This window comes from Salarias fasciatus, chromosome 16 (genome assembly GCF_902148845.1).
Source record: "Salarias fasciatus chromosome 16, fSalaFa1.1, whole genome shotgun sequence".
Classification (NCBI taxonomy): domain Eukaryota; kingdom Metazoa; phylum Chordata; class Actinopteri; order Blenniiformes; family Blenniidae; genus Salarias; species Salarias fasciatus.
Window position 1 is genome coordinate 20,294,938 of NC_043760.1, and position 17,801 is coordinate 20,312,738.

The following is a 17,801-nucleotide window of genomic DNA, read 5'->3' on the forward strand; positions in this document are numbered from 1 at the left end:
CGAGCTGGGAACGAGCGACCACGCAGTGACAGGGAGGAAGGAGCATCAGGACAGATGGGAAATTCAGTCACTGAAAGGGTTTGCTTCAAACTGTTAAATTGACTTTTAAGGAGTGTGTTTACCCAAGGGGTTCACATGGGGATTACTGAGTTTGCACGTTGTCCTCTTACTTGAATTTTTTTTTTTTTTTTTTTACCTGTAAATTGTTGTTTTCCATGTCCTGGTGCACACCTCCATCTACTGTAGGATAATGAATCATCCATTCATCTGAATCGGTTGTGAAGCAGGAGGAAGGCCTCGGAGACATGCAGGACAGGTGGATGAGGGAACACAACTCAACAAGCAAGGAAACGCTGATAAGAACTACTTTGATATTACAGCGCCCCCCAGAGTTTAAGCACTGTATTGCAACCCCATTGAGAATGTTAATTCAATACTGTGGTTTTTAAGTGTGGAGGATAGTGACTCCCTCACAACACTCCATACTATTGGTGTTAATAGTTTTCCAAAGGCAATAAAGACTATTCTGAATTTATTTGAAATATACTGTATGGGATAAGTCTCTGGGATTATTTGGAATTGTTAAAATGATTTACCTCAAGATATTAAAGCTTTTTCTTCTATTCCAATTTTTTTTGTCACAACTTTTATTTGTCTCCATTATAACACTTTTTCAACCATACCCACCACTTACCTTGTTTTATTATAAATCTTTGTCAAAAATTCCAAAATAAAAATCAAGACATGCTGGGGCGTTGTGATTTACACAGTTACACCACAATAAGAATATACCTGGTTTCACAGGTATATCACGGATGTGTGGATGTTCTCCAGGTTCTTACTCTGTTCAAGGTGCACAGTTTTTTTTCTGATCAACAACTGGTAATTACTTGAGCCCCCAAGACTCTGAATTTTATTAACCAGTATAGAAGAAAATCAAGCTGGGAAAGGCAGTCGTCAAACCCTCAAGATATCGTCTGCGTTCCATTAAATGTCCATGTTTAGTAAGAAAAATGGAATGAAATGTCTCAGCTGAGATCCAAAGTAATGTGAAGGGATATCTTCATGAACAGCTAACTTCAATTAACCATTTATAATTCATAAATTAATTCCGCTAAATTAGATTTCTAAATCCAGACTCCTGGTAGCCGTTGCCTGGATAAAGCAACTGACATACATGAATGTAGATGAGAGGGATGACCTTGACCACCATCTGCCCATTAGGCCCCGTGAAGGATATTATAGGAGGTTATTCATGCAGGGTCTGAGTGCGAGCTGCTGGTCTTTAAAAGCAATGACCTCCATGAATGTTAATCCTCTAAATCACTGAAATGACCTCTCAATAGGTTGTCCATCCTGCATTAGCATGGATAAATCACATCTCAATTGAGTAACCTTGACAAGAGTTGCTGACATTCTTCGCTTGCAGGAATAAAAGCCTACATCTGGCCAACTATAGGTTCAGGGATTAAACTATTTTTAAATTTGTATATCCATGGATGACCGCTATTAGAAGCAATTATGTGCAATATTGCTATTTCAGTTTTTTTCAATAATGACCTGAACATGCGTATATGGTTACACTCTAAGAAGTTCAGCTTCTTTTGTTTTTGCTAAATACTCTTGTGTATTCCTTTGTTACAGAGAAAGTTCTTCTAATTTTGGCAAAAAATTGAGCAATTTTAGAGACTTTGCAATCCGCCAGTTCCCACTCCTTCCAAGTATTTTCTCAAATTCACCAGTGAAAAGTGATGCGATGCTTCTGGAGTTTACTGAATAACCAATCACGCTGTGCCCTGCATGCTACTGATGTATTCTCAGCTGATGACTTTGGAAAGAAACTGTAAACCAGCAGCCAAAAACAACACTATTGTGAAGAATATTCAGATTTATTAACAACTTTTTCCATTAAAAAATTCAGAGCATCAACAAAGAGAAAAGAACCATGGAACAAAAAAGCACATATGGAACATAAAAAGAAAAATATTTTCTATACAGACATTTTAGGATATCATAAAATGTGACAATAACTAACACTATACAGACCTGACTACAGCCGTATTACACATAAATATATAATAATCTATAATATACAGTAAGTACCTTGTTAGCATTAAAACCTGAAATTGTAGCAGGAACTACAGAAGTTAAAAAGTGAGTTAAAACTACTGTGACACATGTCACAATACATAAAATAATCTGTTTTGCTAAAAGGTGTTTGAATGGATACAGATCACAGCAATACCCGTGGAATATCTCAAGTATTCAGAGTAAGTCGGGTTCCAGGGAGCATGTTCCGCTCCAGGTCCTACACGTGAGCAATTCTGAAAAGTGAAACAGAAAAGTGTTCAGACATAATTTAATTAAATTTAAAAATAAATAAATAAACCATGATTTATGTATCAAATTATAAATGGAATGCAGTTCAAACACATCATCAAACCACATCAAGTGATGAAGCAAATATGTATTTGACCTATGAGGCCCACTCATTCCCAACCTGCATGGAATACTGCCATTGGGTGTGCTGCTCCCACACTGGCCACGAGGGGGCAGTGCAGCTCCAGACCACTGATCTGGGTAGACATCGGAGCTGCTTGATGTGGACAAATCCTCACTGGACTCGGTCCAGCCTGACGGTGCTTTCTGCTGTCCATTGGAGAGAGACAGAGCCTCCTCATCCTCATCTAAAGGAAACACTCGAGGCTCCCAGGGAATCTGCGGCTGCAAGGGAATATGTCAGAATTCATCACAAAGGCATCAGTTCTCTATGAGGTACCTGCAAAGATTAGGAAACATGTCTACACTTCTGCAGTAAAGCTTCTAATTCCATATTCCCTGGGTGAATTCACTCTGATGGCAGTGTCACGCTGGGATGCCCGTTTAAAAAGGTTCAGATTGTGCTTTAATCACGGTTTGTGCAGATGATGCAGCACATAAGTAGTGCGGGGCGGTGAAGTAGGGGATATTTGCGGTGTTGAGAATGTTGATTAGAAAGCTCTGGTTAAGTGGTGACTCATTCTTTCTCCAATCAAAGTGAAGCGGCGGAGTGCTCCACAATCAGCACCGTCGGAGAAAACAAGAAGGGAGAAGAGCATTCGTGTGGGCTCTCAAGAACCCATCCAAGCTTTTATAGCTCAGCAGAAGATAGATGAGAAAGAGTCTTTTCTTTTTTAATATTCCACTCCAGCTTTAACATTGCTGCTTTGTCTGTTTGGGTGATTCTCCAAAAATGTTCAGAGCTGAAGTCAAAGATAATTCACTATTAGTTCTTTGCTGCTTTTTGTAATCTTTTAAAATGTGATTACAGTTTTTTGTACCCCTCTAATACCTGAGTCAACATCTTAAGTAAGAAAATAGGATCAGACTGCATTCATTTGTAAGCAGGACATCAACAGCAGCTGTAACAGCAACCAAACGTCTCAGCCAGAAGATGTTCGTTGCGTATGAATCCATGTCGGTTTCTTCTCGCGTCACCTGGATCAGCAGACGCTAAGATTCTCAATTTGGGATTTGAGGCTTCAGATGTGGTGCTTTTGATCTTACCAGCTGCTCCTCTGACTTTGACTGTTCATCAGCATCCAGCTGAGCAGAACACTCCACAGAGCTCTCCTCTCCTGATGTGTACATCCCACACACACTGCCTGATAGCCTGCTGCCTGATCTGGAGTGAGAAAACAAGCATACCCCATGAGAAATGCCTCAAAGTCATACTTTCACATGGGCCATATGTTTATATTTGTTAAGTTGGCCAAAACAAGTGTGTGACAGCTGCATTGCTGCGTCTTTGTGAACTTATCATTTTCATCACAGGATAATAAATAAAAGGTCTACTTGAGTGTGTGGGTCGACCTCGTGTGACATTTTCTCTTTCCCCAGGAAGGCCAGCGTAATTTCTCTTTCTGCTCCAAGGCCATGTGCCTTTGGGCAAAGGCTTCATCACTCAGGTCCTCAACCTGCAGAAAGCACAACATGTGCAAAAGGAATGAAGGTGATCGATATTCAGAATTAAAAATGAGTTTCACATGATATCAATGCTAAACTTTTACCTGCACCTCCTCACTGGAAGCTTCATTCACAGTCTCCAGCTCTAACAGAGAGGGAGTTTCAACTAAACGCCACCTGGAAGACAGACGAGACTTCAACTACTGGAGTAACTGCAAACAATACTTGAAAGGAGCAATTGGTAAAACTCAATTTTAAAGTGGAGGGCAGTGTTCTGTTATTTTAGCACCAGTCAGACTTGCTTTCAGAGTTTCAGTTTTATTTCATCGGCTTTTGCAGAATTCCAGATTGGATCCAGTGGATAAATGGAGGACAGCTTAAACCAGCTTGTAGAGATAATGTCACTGTGCAGCAGTCATGGGATTATTGTGTTATCTAGTCCTACTTCTGTTTCTATTATATTCTGTAAAACATTTAAAGTTGTATTTATTCTAAATTAAACTAAAATACTACAAATTATAGCTTAAAAGTCAGGCATGCTGAGGGTAGTTGTACAATTTCATACATTTAAATAATTTTGCAATCCATCAATGATTGGCTGAACAATGTAGTGGTATCAATCGAATTCAATTTATGTAATAATTGACATGATCAACCCACCATTTCCTAATCTGTAATTTATTTTTTTTTGAAGTAATATTGAACAGCAACCTTTTGCCAATAGCTTAAGTAATTAAAGTTTTCAAAAACAATCCAAATGTAACAATATTTCATGACGTTTGTTAGGCAATGATTTAACGAGACTGTAAAATCATGACAAAATTGCAATAGCACTAGAATCCCATTTTTTTTATAGAAATCCCAGCCCATGTTGAAAACGACATTCCAGAATCATAACAAATGCAGCTTGATTACCTTCCATTAAAACATCACCTTTGCACTGTTTGAACCAATACTCCTACACTCTCGTTTTCCAACAGGAGGAAAAACAAATGTGTTGATATGTGTCTATTTATAAAACCACACATCAAATGCGAATCACACTGGAGGAAGTAATTTGGCAAATGACTAAATGCTGAACTACATGTATTCAGGTGGTAAATAGATTCACACTAACGAAGTACTGTAAAACCAGGAGCAAACATGTGTTGTAGGTTTGCTGTGTGCTCTGCGTGTCGCTCATGAGTACACAATCAGGTGCGGTCACGTCCCGTACCTGGGCGTCAGAATGTCTTTGTACTGCAGCTTCTCCACTTTCGTCAGCGACATGGGCATGAGGACACTGTTGATGCTGTACACGCTCTCTCCCCGGTGTCCACGAACAAAACCCTAAAAGGGAAAGGTGGTTGTTGAAGAGAAACAGTTCACAAATAGTTCAGACGAGCTGATATATTTATTGTCTTTCTGCATTAACAGGCTGCATTAACAATGACACATGAAGTGATCCACATCATGTGCAAATGCTTGTGATTAGCTAGTACAGTATTTCTCCTCAGGAGATCACTCTGAGGTATCATTTGTAATGAAAAGATGATATACACACTGCCACCAATTTGAGAAGCTTGCATGATAGTAATAATGCAGTAATTGTATTTTGCAATCAGCCATGTGATACAACATTAAAGCATTTCATTTATGTAACCCACCACGGGTGAAAAGTTGAACAGAAAATAATGATTTAATATGAACAGCATAAAAATGACTTCAGAGTGTGATGATTTTACCTGTGAGGCCCGCTTGTGTGATGCATATGTGTAGCTTTCTTTCAGCAAATCATCTGAATTTTCTTCTGGGTCGTAGAGCTGGTACTGAACATCCTCCTCATCTGGAAGAAGAAATATATACAAACACACAGCATATCAGACGCTCATATAAAGAGCATTTTCAATAGTGCAAATTGAGTTAAGGAAGTGTATGCCTCCCTTATGCTGGCAAAAAAATTTCAGAGTTTCATTTCCGCTGGTGTGGCTGAATGTTGGCAACGTGGAGGAAGGAGAGGCTTGGTTAAAGTCCCTGGCAAATAAGAGGAGGGTTTAATATACACACCGTCTACCACTCTGTTGTGTTTTCTCTTTCTTCTCTTCTGACTGAATCTGGTGGGCTGGGTTCGATGAGAGCCTGATGCCCTGATCGGTGACAGGCCCAGGATTATCTTCCTATGATGCCTTGCATGGTTCTTGTACTTGTGACCTATAGATACAAACACACAGGTGAGTTAGGATGGGATTAATAGGGATTAAGCACATTTTAACAAGCTAATCCTCAATGTTTAATTTCATTGCTGGGGCTGGTTATTGAACATCATTTGTTTATAACAATACCAGATAAAAGATCAGAGCAAGAATGAGAAAGGATCTTACCATGGAGCAGCGGTGTGGAGCTGTGTCTCTTGTATTTCGCTGAACGGGATGATTTGATGTCGAGAACGAATTGTCCCTGCATCCCTCTGACCCTCTGTGAGCAGTGGCACATCGAAGTTTCTGTGAGGAAATGGCTAAATTAACATGCATAGTGGAAGTGCGGCAAGCATTTGTAATTTGACAGATCGCTCTCAGGAAAATTAGTATAGATTAAGGTATATGTGACGTTTGTTGAAGCATCTAGAGCTACTGTTCACTACTGAAACGGCAACATAGTTTTAGGCAAATTTTCAATATGACAAACAAATACTTGAAGTGTATACCATGCTAATTTGTTTGTTGTAGAATGGGGTATTTTCACAGCTTCACTACTTCCTGAAAATAGCTGTGCACATTCATTTCCTGTCTTGCATTATTGGCCAAACTGATTAATCCAGGTGTGTCTGGTTTAGACTGCTGCAACAAGACACACCTGGATTAATCATTTTGGCCAATAAAGCAAGACAGGAAATGAATGTGCACAGTTAATTTCAGGAAGTAGTGGAGCTGTGAAAATGGCCCATTCACATTAGCAAATACGAGTTATTTCTGTTGCCCACAACGTACACCAGATAACATCTTTGACATGTTGACTCTGCTGCTCTAACACTTCAACAATTTTTTTTTTGTGCTCTATGCCTCTGATTTCAACATTCTGACATACCTGGCGGTAACAGGAGGAAGAGTACTAAGTCAAACACAATCCGTTGACAGCACAAGATGTTTTATTAAGAAATGTGCAGTTTTATCACACAGCATGCTGCCAAGTTTTGAAGGAGTGTGCAATTGGCATGCTGACTTGCAGGAATGTCCACCAGAGCCGTTGCCCCTGAATTGACAGTTCATTTCTCTACCATAAGCCACCTCCAAAGGAGCTTCAGACAATTTTGGCAGTACATCTAGCCTCACAACCGCACACCATTCCAAGACTTAGAAATCCAGTATTTTCACTTCCAAGATGGTCTGAGATCAGCCACCTGGACAGCTGCTGCAACAGCCGGTTTGCACAATCAACGAATTTCTGCACAAACTGTCAGTTTAAATGCCATTCATCCACGACCATCACCCCATGTTGCAGTGTGATACACGGACCCATGCTGAAAGAATCAGTGACACATTTCCAGGAAGATTAAATCATCTCAGTTCCTGCATGGCCAGCAGACTCAGCAGACACGTCAGCCTTTCATCATGTTTGGGATGCTCTGGATCGGCGTCTACGGCAGCGTGTTCCACTTCCTGCCAGTGTCCTGGAACTCCACACAACCATTGAAGAGGAGTGGACTAACATTGCAGTCAACAATATGATCAACTTTATGTGAAGGAGGTGTATTGCACTGCGTAAAACAAGGCGCTGACTGACTTTCTGACCCCCCAATACAGTAAAACTGCTCATTATAGAGTGAAATATTCTGAAGCCCTTCCTACTTTCCACTATATCTTCACATATGTGCATATGTTGTCATAACTCAGACAGCAACCCTGGGACATCTAAGTCACTATGGCCACATCTGTTGGGTTTAAAAACAAAAACACAGCTGACCTGTTGCTCTGGAGGTGGATGAGGACGGGATTCTGCTGGTGCTGCAGTCCAGATCAGAACACAAGACTACAGGATCGCAAAGGGAGCAACACGAACAGGAAGAAGACAAGAGACAGGAGGACAGGGTCGACGTGGAGTTTATGGAGTCCTACAGCAGGAAAACAAGAAGGAGAATGTATCAACAGAGTGTTTATAGAGTCTTCGTTTGATTTGACTACTAAAAGCACACCGACTAAAATGCAAAGTTCTATCTGACTAAATCACAGCAGCAGCGGTGCACACAATGGCTACGAGCTCTGGCGTATTCAGATAAGGAGTCCGCAGCCAAATAAGTCTATAAATAATCTGGTGTCAGGGCTCCAAAAGCATGCTGATATTTGAAACTAAAGAAAACAGAACATGGGAGTTCGAACTTCTGGTTCAAGTTGATGAAGGTTGTGAAAACTACTGCCTGATAGATCAACGGTGGACATTAAAGACGCCACCTTTCATTTGACGTTCTCAAGATACTTCAAGAGATATAATCGTTTAATTAAAAGCAGGTGTCTGGCTTTCAGCATTAATTCCTTTTTAATTTGGGAGATCTATTTTAGAGATATGGCATTCCAGCGCTAATGCCCGCCCGAGACCAACCGCTTTGAAACTAAGCTTCACATAAATCCACGAGTAACGGTAGTAAATCAGTCGTCAGTCTTTCAACTTTTAGTAAAACGTATCTGTACTGAATTTTCAGTCAAAACAGGAAAAAAAAAAAAAAAGGTAAACATCACCCCAGAAACATCCTGTGTGATTTCTTTCCTCAAATCAAACCCTGCATGTTCACAAGATGGCTTAAGCTGTGGGATTGACTGACGTCTACATATGGCCTACCAGCAGACTGCTGGAGCTGAGCGGGGTGAGCGTGAATAGTTTGGGCTTGTGGTAGGAGACCAGAGGTCGGGTGCGGGCGCACACGCACGACACGTCCGCTTTGAAGAGCCTCCTGTTGGTCAGCCGCCTTCTCTTGGAGCTCTCGGGCAGCAGCACATCTCCTCTCTGACCACTGCAGGAGCAGATCAGAGGGGGTCATGGACTGCCGGGGGTTTTCAAGTCGCACGGTTCTTAGATGTTGTTCGCCAGTAACAACACAAACTGACGACACTCACTTGGGCTCCTTTGTTAGTGTACATGAATACAGAAACAGAATGTCTTTCATTTATGTGGCTTTTATCTTCACAGCCGAGCAGAGAGAGTTAAAAAAAGGCAGTGAGAATGGAAGACATGAGCGGAGTGTTGAAGGGAGAAACAAGCTGTTTTACTGTGATATATTATGTGAGGAAGCATGGCTTTCAGCGATGTTTCTGAAACAACTTCAACACTTTGTTTAAAAAGCTGAAAAAATGTGTCATCCAAATTATTTAATTCAACAATGGATTCCAGAAGTAGTTTGTCTTCTATTGTCGCATGAACTTTTCACAGACATTTTAAGACGAAAATTTGGAAAAAGATTCTTTAAATTCTGCTAATTAAAAAAAGACATCCTTGACACACTCTCTACCTCGTCCTCTTGCCTTTCCAGCTGGTCGGCTGCTTTGACAGTGGTGAAAAGTTTGGCATCAGACTGTTAACAATCTGGTTCAGATGGGCACTCTGCAATAAACACACACATATAAACACACTTTAAGGAATTAGCTACTGAACATATTATGTCCTGAAAAACTATGCAAATAAAATCGGCTTTTTTTCCCAGCATAATAACACAAAGATCAAATACTAAGCATATTGTAATTTATTCATTTTATCCTTCCACTCTGACATCGGGTCATAACATTAGGCTCCTTAATCTGTTGTGGTGTTTACACAAGACTCAAAATCTCCTGACAAAGAGCATGAAATTACCAAACTGTAATCCTCTTAATTTCACTCTAATGCCTTCTTATAAAGGTGTGTGCATCAGCCCCTCCATTTACCTGTCTTTCTATGTTGTGCAGAAGGCGTGTCGGGCTGCAGGCTTCGATGTCTGCATCCGAACCCGTGCAGGATAAACCTGTAATCTCCTTCATTAAGGTCTGCTGGATCTGCTGGTCAGTCAGCGGCTGGGAGTCTGCAAGCACAACGCCACCCTAAGAAAGACCCAAAAAAGAGAAGTCCAGCAATTAGTATATGTCAGCTGACCTTGAATCGGTAGGTTATTGACTTCTGGCGTACCTTGCTGGAGCGTATGCGTCTGTGGACTCCGATCAGTTGCTGTATCCTCCGTTCCAGTTCAGCTAGATGTAGATGCAACCAACTCCACCTGCTGCCCAGCTCCGCTCTTTCTTCCAGCCACTGTTTCTCACATCTGCTGATTCTGGCATGAGGGGCGATGGATGACGGAGACACAGATATTTACACACTCACAAGAAATAAGTGGATATTACCAGGAGTGGAGACACAAAAAAAGACAAGAACTAGATTAAACCTACAAAGACAGAACACAACAATAAGTTCAGAGATGTGTCCTGAAGCTTTGCCGCCGTGCGACCTATTTTACCCAGCCATGATGTTGTGAAGCATGTAAATTGTTTAGCATCCCAGCAGCAGGGGGTGAATTTCTGCTAAAGCACAAAAGCCTATCTAGGCCAGAGAAGAAATCACTGTCGATTTGTGTGGCGTGTGTGTGAGCGTCTATAGTGTGTTTCCATGGCACAAGCCTGTCCAGTTAGCATTTATCTGTGTGCCTGGCTGACTTCAGCGGGGCAATAGTTGCTATGGCAGTGCTCCTGGACCTCGGCTGGGGCAGGGAGGGACTCCGTCACTTCAAACACTCTGATGCAGGATGGAGGAGAGCGAAAGGTTAAGCTGGTCAGCCAGCAGACCCACACAGGACTTTCCCTCACCCTTTGATATTATGAGGCAGCTCCGTCACTATTACCATGGTCAGTTAAATACTTCAAATTACTTCAGAGTTCCTGCCTGAACACAAGATCACTCAGTTTATGGTTGAGAAAAATGAAAACTTGAAACTGAAAGCAGAGTCAATAATTAGCTTTTAACTGAGTCTCACTCAATCCTGATATATTATCTTTCTTTTTTTAATAGCAGACACACTCTTTCCTCTACAGACAGTGATGAGACCTGGCTGCCCTCCGGCTCCTTCCAACTGTATAATGAGAAAATTCCAGGAATATTTGCCCCGCATTAGGCGAGACAAGGACAGAGGGGGAGAAAGGCAGCTTTAAAGCCATTAGTGTGGAGGTCTGAAAACCACACAAAAATATATTAGTTATACTGCCGATGTTTATATTGTTGAGTAAAATATGAGAGTCAGCTGCTCAGTGGTGATACAATTTTAGTTTTCACTGCCAAATTTTGGCTGGATAAATAACTGTCTATTACACGTTTAACAAATTCTGCTTGAGCTCCTCGCCTCTTACAAGGGCATTAAGGATTTCGGGTGTGTCATTCCCAAATACTCCCAGACTCTATATTTAAAGGCCCAAGCTACGTGAGCAAGCGGTTTTAAAAAGCCAGACCACTACTTGATAAGTTCACGGTCAGAATAATAAAGTCGAACCATTTCCACATTTTCTAAAGGCCGGCAGTGAACAGTCCCCTTTCCCAGCAAGGAGCTATTCTGTCTGAGAACGCCGCTTGGCATAAAAAGTCCCCAGGGGAGGTTTACACATGCAGCACAGGGCATTGTTACACACGAGAGGAGATGAGACTCGGACAAAGGGCAGGCTGACACTTCTAAGACAACCAAACAAAAGATCGCATGCACAAACATACACACAAAGCTCAGTGCACAGAAAAGAAACGCTGCATCTTACAGAAAAATCTTAATCACACTTCCATTAAACCCAACCTGAAACAACAACAACAACAACAAAAGATGACGATCACTGCTGTAAACGTTCAGTTCGGTTACAGAATCAATCTTTCCATGAGTATCAGGAAAACCAAAACAAACACAGTCCCAGCAAGTAAGGGACTGAAATCAATGTGTAGCAGCTGTGCCTGCTGGACTGCTTTTCTTTCTCAAACACTTTCCACAATATCACGCTCTCATTTAACAGAAAATAATATTCATCTTTGACTATTTAAGCGCCATTTTTCCAAGATAATCGGATAAGTTTGCAGTGGTATCGAATGTCACGGCACAAATCGCGACTCATCAGACCAGGGAGTGTGTTTCCAGTCTTCTATTGTGCACATTTGGTGGGTCTGCGAGGATTGTGGCCTCAGCTTCCTGTACTTAGCCAACAGAAGTGGCACCAGATGTGCGTTCTGCTGCTGCAGCCCATCAGCTTCAAGGTTCAGCACGTTGTCTCGTTGGAGGATCTTCTGCGTACGCTGGTTGTAACAAGTGGTTAATTCAGTGGCTGTTGCTCTTCTGTCATCTCAAACCAGTCTGGCCAGGAGAGGAGGCTGCTATTTCCTCTTTCTCAGACCGCTCTCTGTTGACCCAAGGCTGTCTGTGGAAATCCCAGTGGACCGGCGGTTTGTATAATACTCAGACCAACAATCATGCCATATTTAAAGTAGGAAGAAAAAAAATCACAGGCTAATCTGTGGAGTGTGCTGTAAATTGGTTGTATAATTTATGTGGAACAAAGAATCACTGCCCTAACTTTTGAAAATATGCTACATGGATTTTTGTATTTGTTAAATCATTTGATTCTTGTTGCAGTCATTTGGACTATGTTAAAATACTTTATATATTTTTTATAATTGAGGTTTTTCTAGTTCAATTTCATGTGTAACTACTAGATTTTACATAATTCCTGCGTCATTTTAGAGCCATTTCAATGTCAGACAGAACAAATAATACAGTCCTGATTGTGTAGAGAGCAGTTTTTCTATAGGGGGAAACCATCCTGTGTTTGTGCCAAAAATATATCCGTTTGCCATTTCCCCCCCCCCCCCCCCCCCCCCCCCCCCCCCCCCACATCTGAGAAAATATCGCTGCCCCTTGAGCAAGAAACCAAGCGTATCACTTCAAAAGCACTCTCTCTGGGAAGAGCAAGATCCGCAGCACAATGGCACCGACAGGCTGTGAAGTTCCTGGTTTGTTACAAACTCTGTGTTTATCCCCTGCCCTGTGGGTAAAGACAGCGGGGTGAGTCAGTTGGATGTGTTATGACTGCACCAACGGAAAGAGAAAAAGTATGAGCGCTGCTTCAAAATGTCATAACACCCTCCACGGCGGGGAGGACCAAACTTGTGCTGCGCTGTAAACTGCAGTGAGAGCCAAGCATAACAGCCAGCACTGTGGAGGCACTGTGGACCTCACACACCCACACAGCTGACTTTCCAGAGCCTGACGTACTAAATTGAGCAATGATCTCTTGTGTCACTCTTGCCGTTTGTAGCTCCACACGATTCCTTTTTTTTTCTTTTTTTAAATCTATGAGTGTTTTACTTTCAATGCACTTACTGGTTGCCCGGTGTGGGAATCCACCTCTGTGAATGAAAACAAGTCCGGTGTTTTCTGCTGAAAAGCAGCTACGATCCGTCAGCCAAATCGCAGAGGAGCACAACAGTTGTGTTGGCAATGAGACAAGAGCTGAATTTGTGACATTTCTGTTTAAATTTAGGAGATTACCTAAAAATCTGAAGTTGGAAAGATTAAATTTATCCGACTTTAAAAAGTCAAAAATGTGGTTTTAAGTCTTGTATGGACATGGAACTGCTTCCTTTGACTGGAATAACCAACTTATTGAAAGACACAAACTCTGAAATAAAAAAAGCAAAGCAACACAAAACTAAAAAAGCTATTTTGTTATAAAAGGTTCTATAAATGAGAACTGTGTTTTCTGAAAAGCAATACCACCAATTAGGCAAACTGGACATACAATCTGTCCTCTCTCATAAATATTTTATATCAATTGTTTGGAATATTTCCTCAGAAAAGACTCACTTTAGTGGATACATTTGTACAAGATGATCCCATCAAACAGTTCTATATATTCTATCTTTAAAAAAAAATCATTTATTGTGGTTTTAATTGAGATCATTAGACTTCAAGTACATTCTCTTTATTTCTGAGATTGTAGCTTGCGGTAGTGTGTAGGTGGACTGCATTATATTGAGAAGGCCTTTTCATGTTCTTCCCTCTTTGTTGTATGATCATAGTTAATGCAAAAATGAGAGAAACCTCCTAATATAATGCAGTAAGGCTTACAGAACAACCACAGAACCTGAAAAATGAAGGAAATGTAACACTGAAGCCTCCTAACAATCTCAAGATAAAGTGAAAATGTTATAATTTTAACAGTATTGTGATGAATTGCACAGTGTGGACCTGTTTACTCACGTGGGTGAAGTCCTGCCATGATGCTCCTCTGGTTCCTCATCCGAGCTGCTGCTGGCAGTGGCCTCGGAGTCCAGGGCCGTCTGCAGGTCTCTCAGCATCAGCTGGCTGCACTGGCTAAACTCTCCCACCTCAGCGAAGAAATCCAAGTGTTTGGACGACCGTTCCCAGTAAAACGGTGATTTTGTGGCTGCTTGCGGAGGTAGCACATCCGGGTCTGCTGGAGCCGAGCCATCCAGAAAGACCTTTCCGTGTTGAGGGTTCCTCTTCAGCCCTTCCAACTGCTGGCTGCAGTGTCGTACAGCTTGCTCTCCCAGCAGGCCTTGCAGTCTCCTCTGCAGCTTCCCAGCTCGATCCTGCAGCCCTGCCTGTCTGGACAGTTGCTCCTCAAGAGCATCCTGTAGCCCGGCTTTGCATGCCGGCCGATCGAGAGTCGCCCAGCCGACACAAGGCCGCAGTGAAGCGGAAGGAGGACAGCCAGCCCCAGTCACTTGCTTCACCTGTGTCAGTGCAGCTGGGGTTGCGAACAAGGCGCCGCAGCCTTGGGACTTAATCTCCCCGTGGGAATACGAAGGACAAACACTGCTGAAGGTAAGAGAGGAATAATGCACATCACCACCATCTGGCCTACATGCGGGAGCAGCACTCTGTCCATGCTGCACACAAGCCTCTTGGCCATTGTGTTGAGGAGAAGGAGCTAAAAACATGCCTGGTACACCTGGAAAGGCAGAGCACAGTGCTTGAAAATCTCTTTGGTCCTGATTAAAAGAGAAGAGCTCGGCAAAGGAGCCGGGACTGAGCAGAGAGTCTGTCTCACACTGGCTGGCAGATGCCTTCCGACATGGCGAAAACACGGGGTTGACACTGACATCCAGGAGGCTGGAAGGGGAGCAGGACTCCAGGAACTGAAACGAGGAAATGTTCAGCAACACCTTCTGGATGTCTCCATCTTCCGTAGATGTCGCGCGAGGCGCCGGCTCAATAAAGCACATGGTTCTCCGATCTGAGTCCATTCTGACGGAGGCGGGAGGAGAGGACAGGTGGATCCCATGGCCATTTTTCAGGATTTTAGTCAAGGCTGGGGCCATAGCCCTGTGTGAATCACTGAAGCTGAAGACGGTGTTGGCAGGAGGCTTCACATGCTGTGCTGTAAAAAGGTCTGGCAGGAAGAAGAACACAGGTTGGATGGTTTTTATAGTGATGCCAACTTACTCTGACAAAATACAGTAAAAAACAGAAATACTAAATAAAACTCTGCAATGGGGAAAGGAAAAGTGAGCTTGATAAAGCCAATGCAAAACTCTGGAAAACAATCATCTTAAAAAGCATCTATTAGGGGTATTTTACAGGTTACAGAGACATCAGAGCTATCAGTCTTCAGCTAATGCAGTTTCCTACATTCAGATCGGTATTTTGTATCCTTACCAAGTCAGATTTACTGTGAGCGGTGTTACACAAACTGGACAACCTCTATTGTTTGTTTTTAACACACAGTAAATGTGACAACAGAAGAAATTGCATTCAGTGAACATCATCTCATTGCAAAGATGAAAAAAGGATCAAAAAATAAAGACAAAAAGAAGAAAGAATGGAAAAAGTTACAATGCTGGTGCTAGAGCGTTAGATTTTACAAAAATATATTTGCTAAAGTGTGGATATATATACTGGTTCAATCACCTTTAGTTTGTCAGTGTTGAAATGAGAGAATGTAATGCTTGACCTTTTATGAAAGGCAATTCATTTCATTATTATTATTATTATTATAATCACTGTTTGGAGAATGATTAGATAGACAGATTTACTCTTCATGTGTTTCTGTTACAACTAAACAGGATGATGTTTAAGGGTGAAGAAAGGCAATAAATACCCAATATAAACAGTACCAATCGTTAGTTTGAAAACTAAATAAGTGCCAGTTTCTAAAGATTAAATGTGGAAAATGTCTACTGGCTATCATTTAAATAGGGATCTGAGCCGCAGCGCTGGTTAAACCGTTACTCGTAACGTCCACAGTAAAGTCAGCTGTTCTCACCTGTTCAGGAGGTAAACCGCTGCTTTCACGTCGCCGCTTTTCCATTACAAACCTGCGGCTCATTGTAGCCTTTATAATCTTTCTTGATGCACGTCCGATTAGTCACAGAGTGTGAGAATCAACGACGAGGTTTAATTTTCCTCCTGAAAATATAAAGTTCCACTGTGGTTTGCGGTGATTTTTGACGCTCGGTCCTCTCGCTGCTCTTCCTCCCTCCGCGGCCAGCCGGAGACCAACCGCTTCTGAGACAGGAGGGGCTGGACCACGGTGCTGGTGCATTCAGGACCCCCAACACAAGCTTGGACATTTTACTACTCGGAACCGCTCTTTCTTTTTTTTTTTTTTCCATTCTCCATACTCCATTTTGCATATTTTTCGAAAACTTTACCAGTGCTTGTATCACATAAAAAAATTTAACAAAATCTATAGCGTTACTGTACATTTTTCGATGCCGTTTTTCCGTTCTTTGACAAAATATAATTCAAAACGAATACAACAAATCAAAACTGGCCAGAGACAGGTGCAAAAATTAATAAATACCCTCAAAGGTCAAGGTAAAATATAAGCTGTAATTAATGCTGAAATCAAGTCATTTCTAAAGTTTAGGAATGATTTTAATCTAAACTTTCATATTTCCTATAATTTTGAACGTCACATATTGAACAGTTTGACCTCTGCTGGCCACAGAGGGGAAAATCATTTCCCAGAAAAGATTGTTGACATGAGGTGGGATTTATTAACGGAGTCGATATACTTGCAGCCACAGTAGTGGAAGAATTATTATCATTATTTATATTAATTAAATATCCACTATCAAATGAAAGTGTCAACACCACCCTGCAAGAAAGTTTGTTCGATTCATCATTTAGCAGCCTGTAAGCAAAAATATGTGATGTGAAGAAAGAAAAAAGTGAAAGGAATCAATGACACCATCAATATTTAATCATATATAGCATTGCACCACATTTCAAAGTGTTTATGATGCAAGTGTACTTCTTACAAATCTCTGCAAATTCACTTTATCAAACTTTTCAAAAGAACAATTCTTGAACTCCTAAAACTAAAATATACAAGAAACCCTGATGGGTTTAAAGAAAAGTTATCATATGTGTTATAACCAGTTGTTGGCTTCATATTCAGACTGGCAATAAGAACATCAGAATGAATTGTGTATGAAAAGTAGTATGTTCAATAATTGATCCAAGAAAGCTCACCCAGTGGTGTACATGTGAGGATATTTTACTGGAGTGTAGTTAATCTAAAGCCATGAAGAAAAATACTGTGTCCAAGCAGAAAAATCAAACAAGAGTGAATTCTTTTTCTTTTTTTTTTCCAGTTAGATTGCAGGCAATTAGGTATCATGGTCCTTTTTTCTCATTCTTGGTGAGAATGTATAAGTTACAAAATATGCATTGAGCCCATTATTTAGGACACAAGTTTTATGCTTGTTTTTCTTTTTGTGAGATATTTGTTTCTGCAACTTCTCCGCTCTAAAATCCATCATCCATCCAAGAAATTAGATTATGTACTGTAACTCCATCCTCCCAGAAATCTAGCTGCAATAATTTCACAAGTGAACTGTTGCAGTAATAACTTATCGGAATTAAGAGT

The 17,801-nt window shown here is 41.3% G+C and overlaps 1 protein-coding gene across 2 annotated transcripts; it reads right to left on the bottom strand.

Moving 5' to 3' along the window:
* Positions 1 to 1,904: 1,904 nt before the first annotated feature.
* kansl1l (KAT8 regulatory NSL complex subunit 1-like) lies at positions 1,905 to 16,400 on the bottom strand. 2 transcript variants are annotated; one of them, XM_030111985.1, is made up of 16 exons: positions 16,191 to 16,400; positions 14,162 to 15,317; positions 10,072 to 10,213; positions 9,834 to 9,986; positions 9,422 to 9,513; positions 8,755 to 8,926; positions 7,885 to 8,032; positions 6,306 to 6,425; positions 5,992 to 6,135; positions 5,670 to 5,770; positions 5,162 to 5,274; positions 4,050 to 4,122; positions 3,853 to 3,956; positions 3,547 to 3,664; positions 2,501 to 2,724; positions 1,905 to 2,324 (listed from the first exon to the last, which is right to left on the bottom strand). In XM_030111985.1, the coding sequence occupies exons 2-16, from the start codon at positions 15,244 to 15,246 to the stop codon at positions 2,309 to 2,311; spliced, it is 2,805 nt and encodes a 934-aa protein (XP_029967845.1). In that variant the 5' UTR covers positions 15,247 to 15,317; positions 16,191 to 16,400; the 3' UTR covers positions 1,905 to 2,308. The 2 variants fall into 2 exon arrangements, with proteins under 2 accessions (XP_029967845.1, XP_029967844.1); XM_030111984.1 differs by having other exon boundaries at positions 3,835 to 3,956.
* Between the last annotated feature and the right edge of the window lie 1,401 nt (positions 16,401 to 17,801).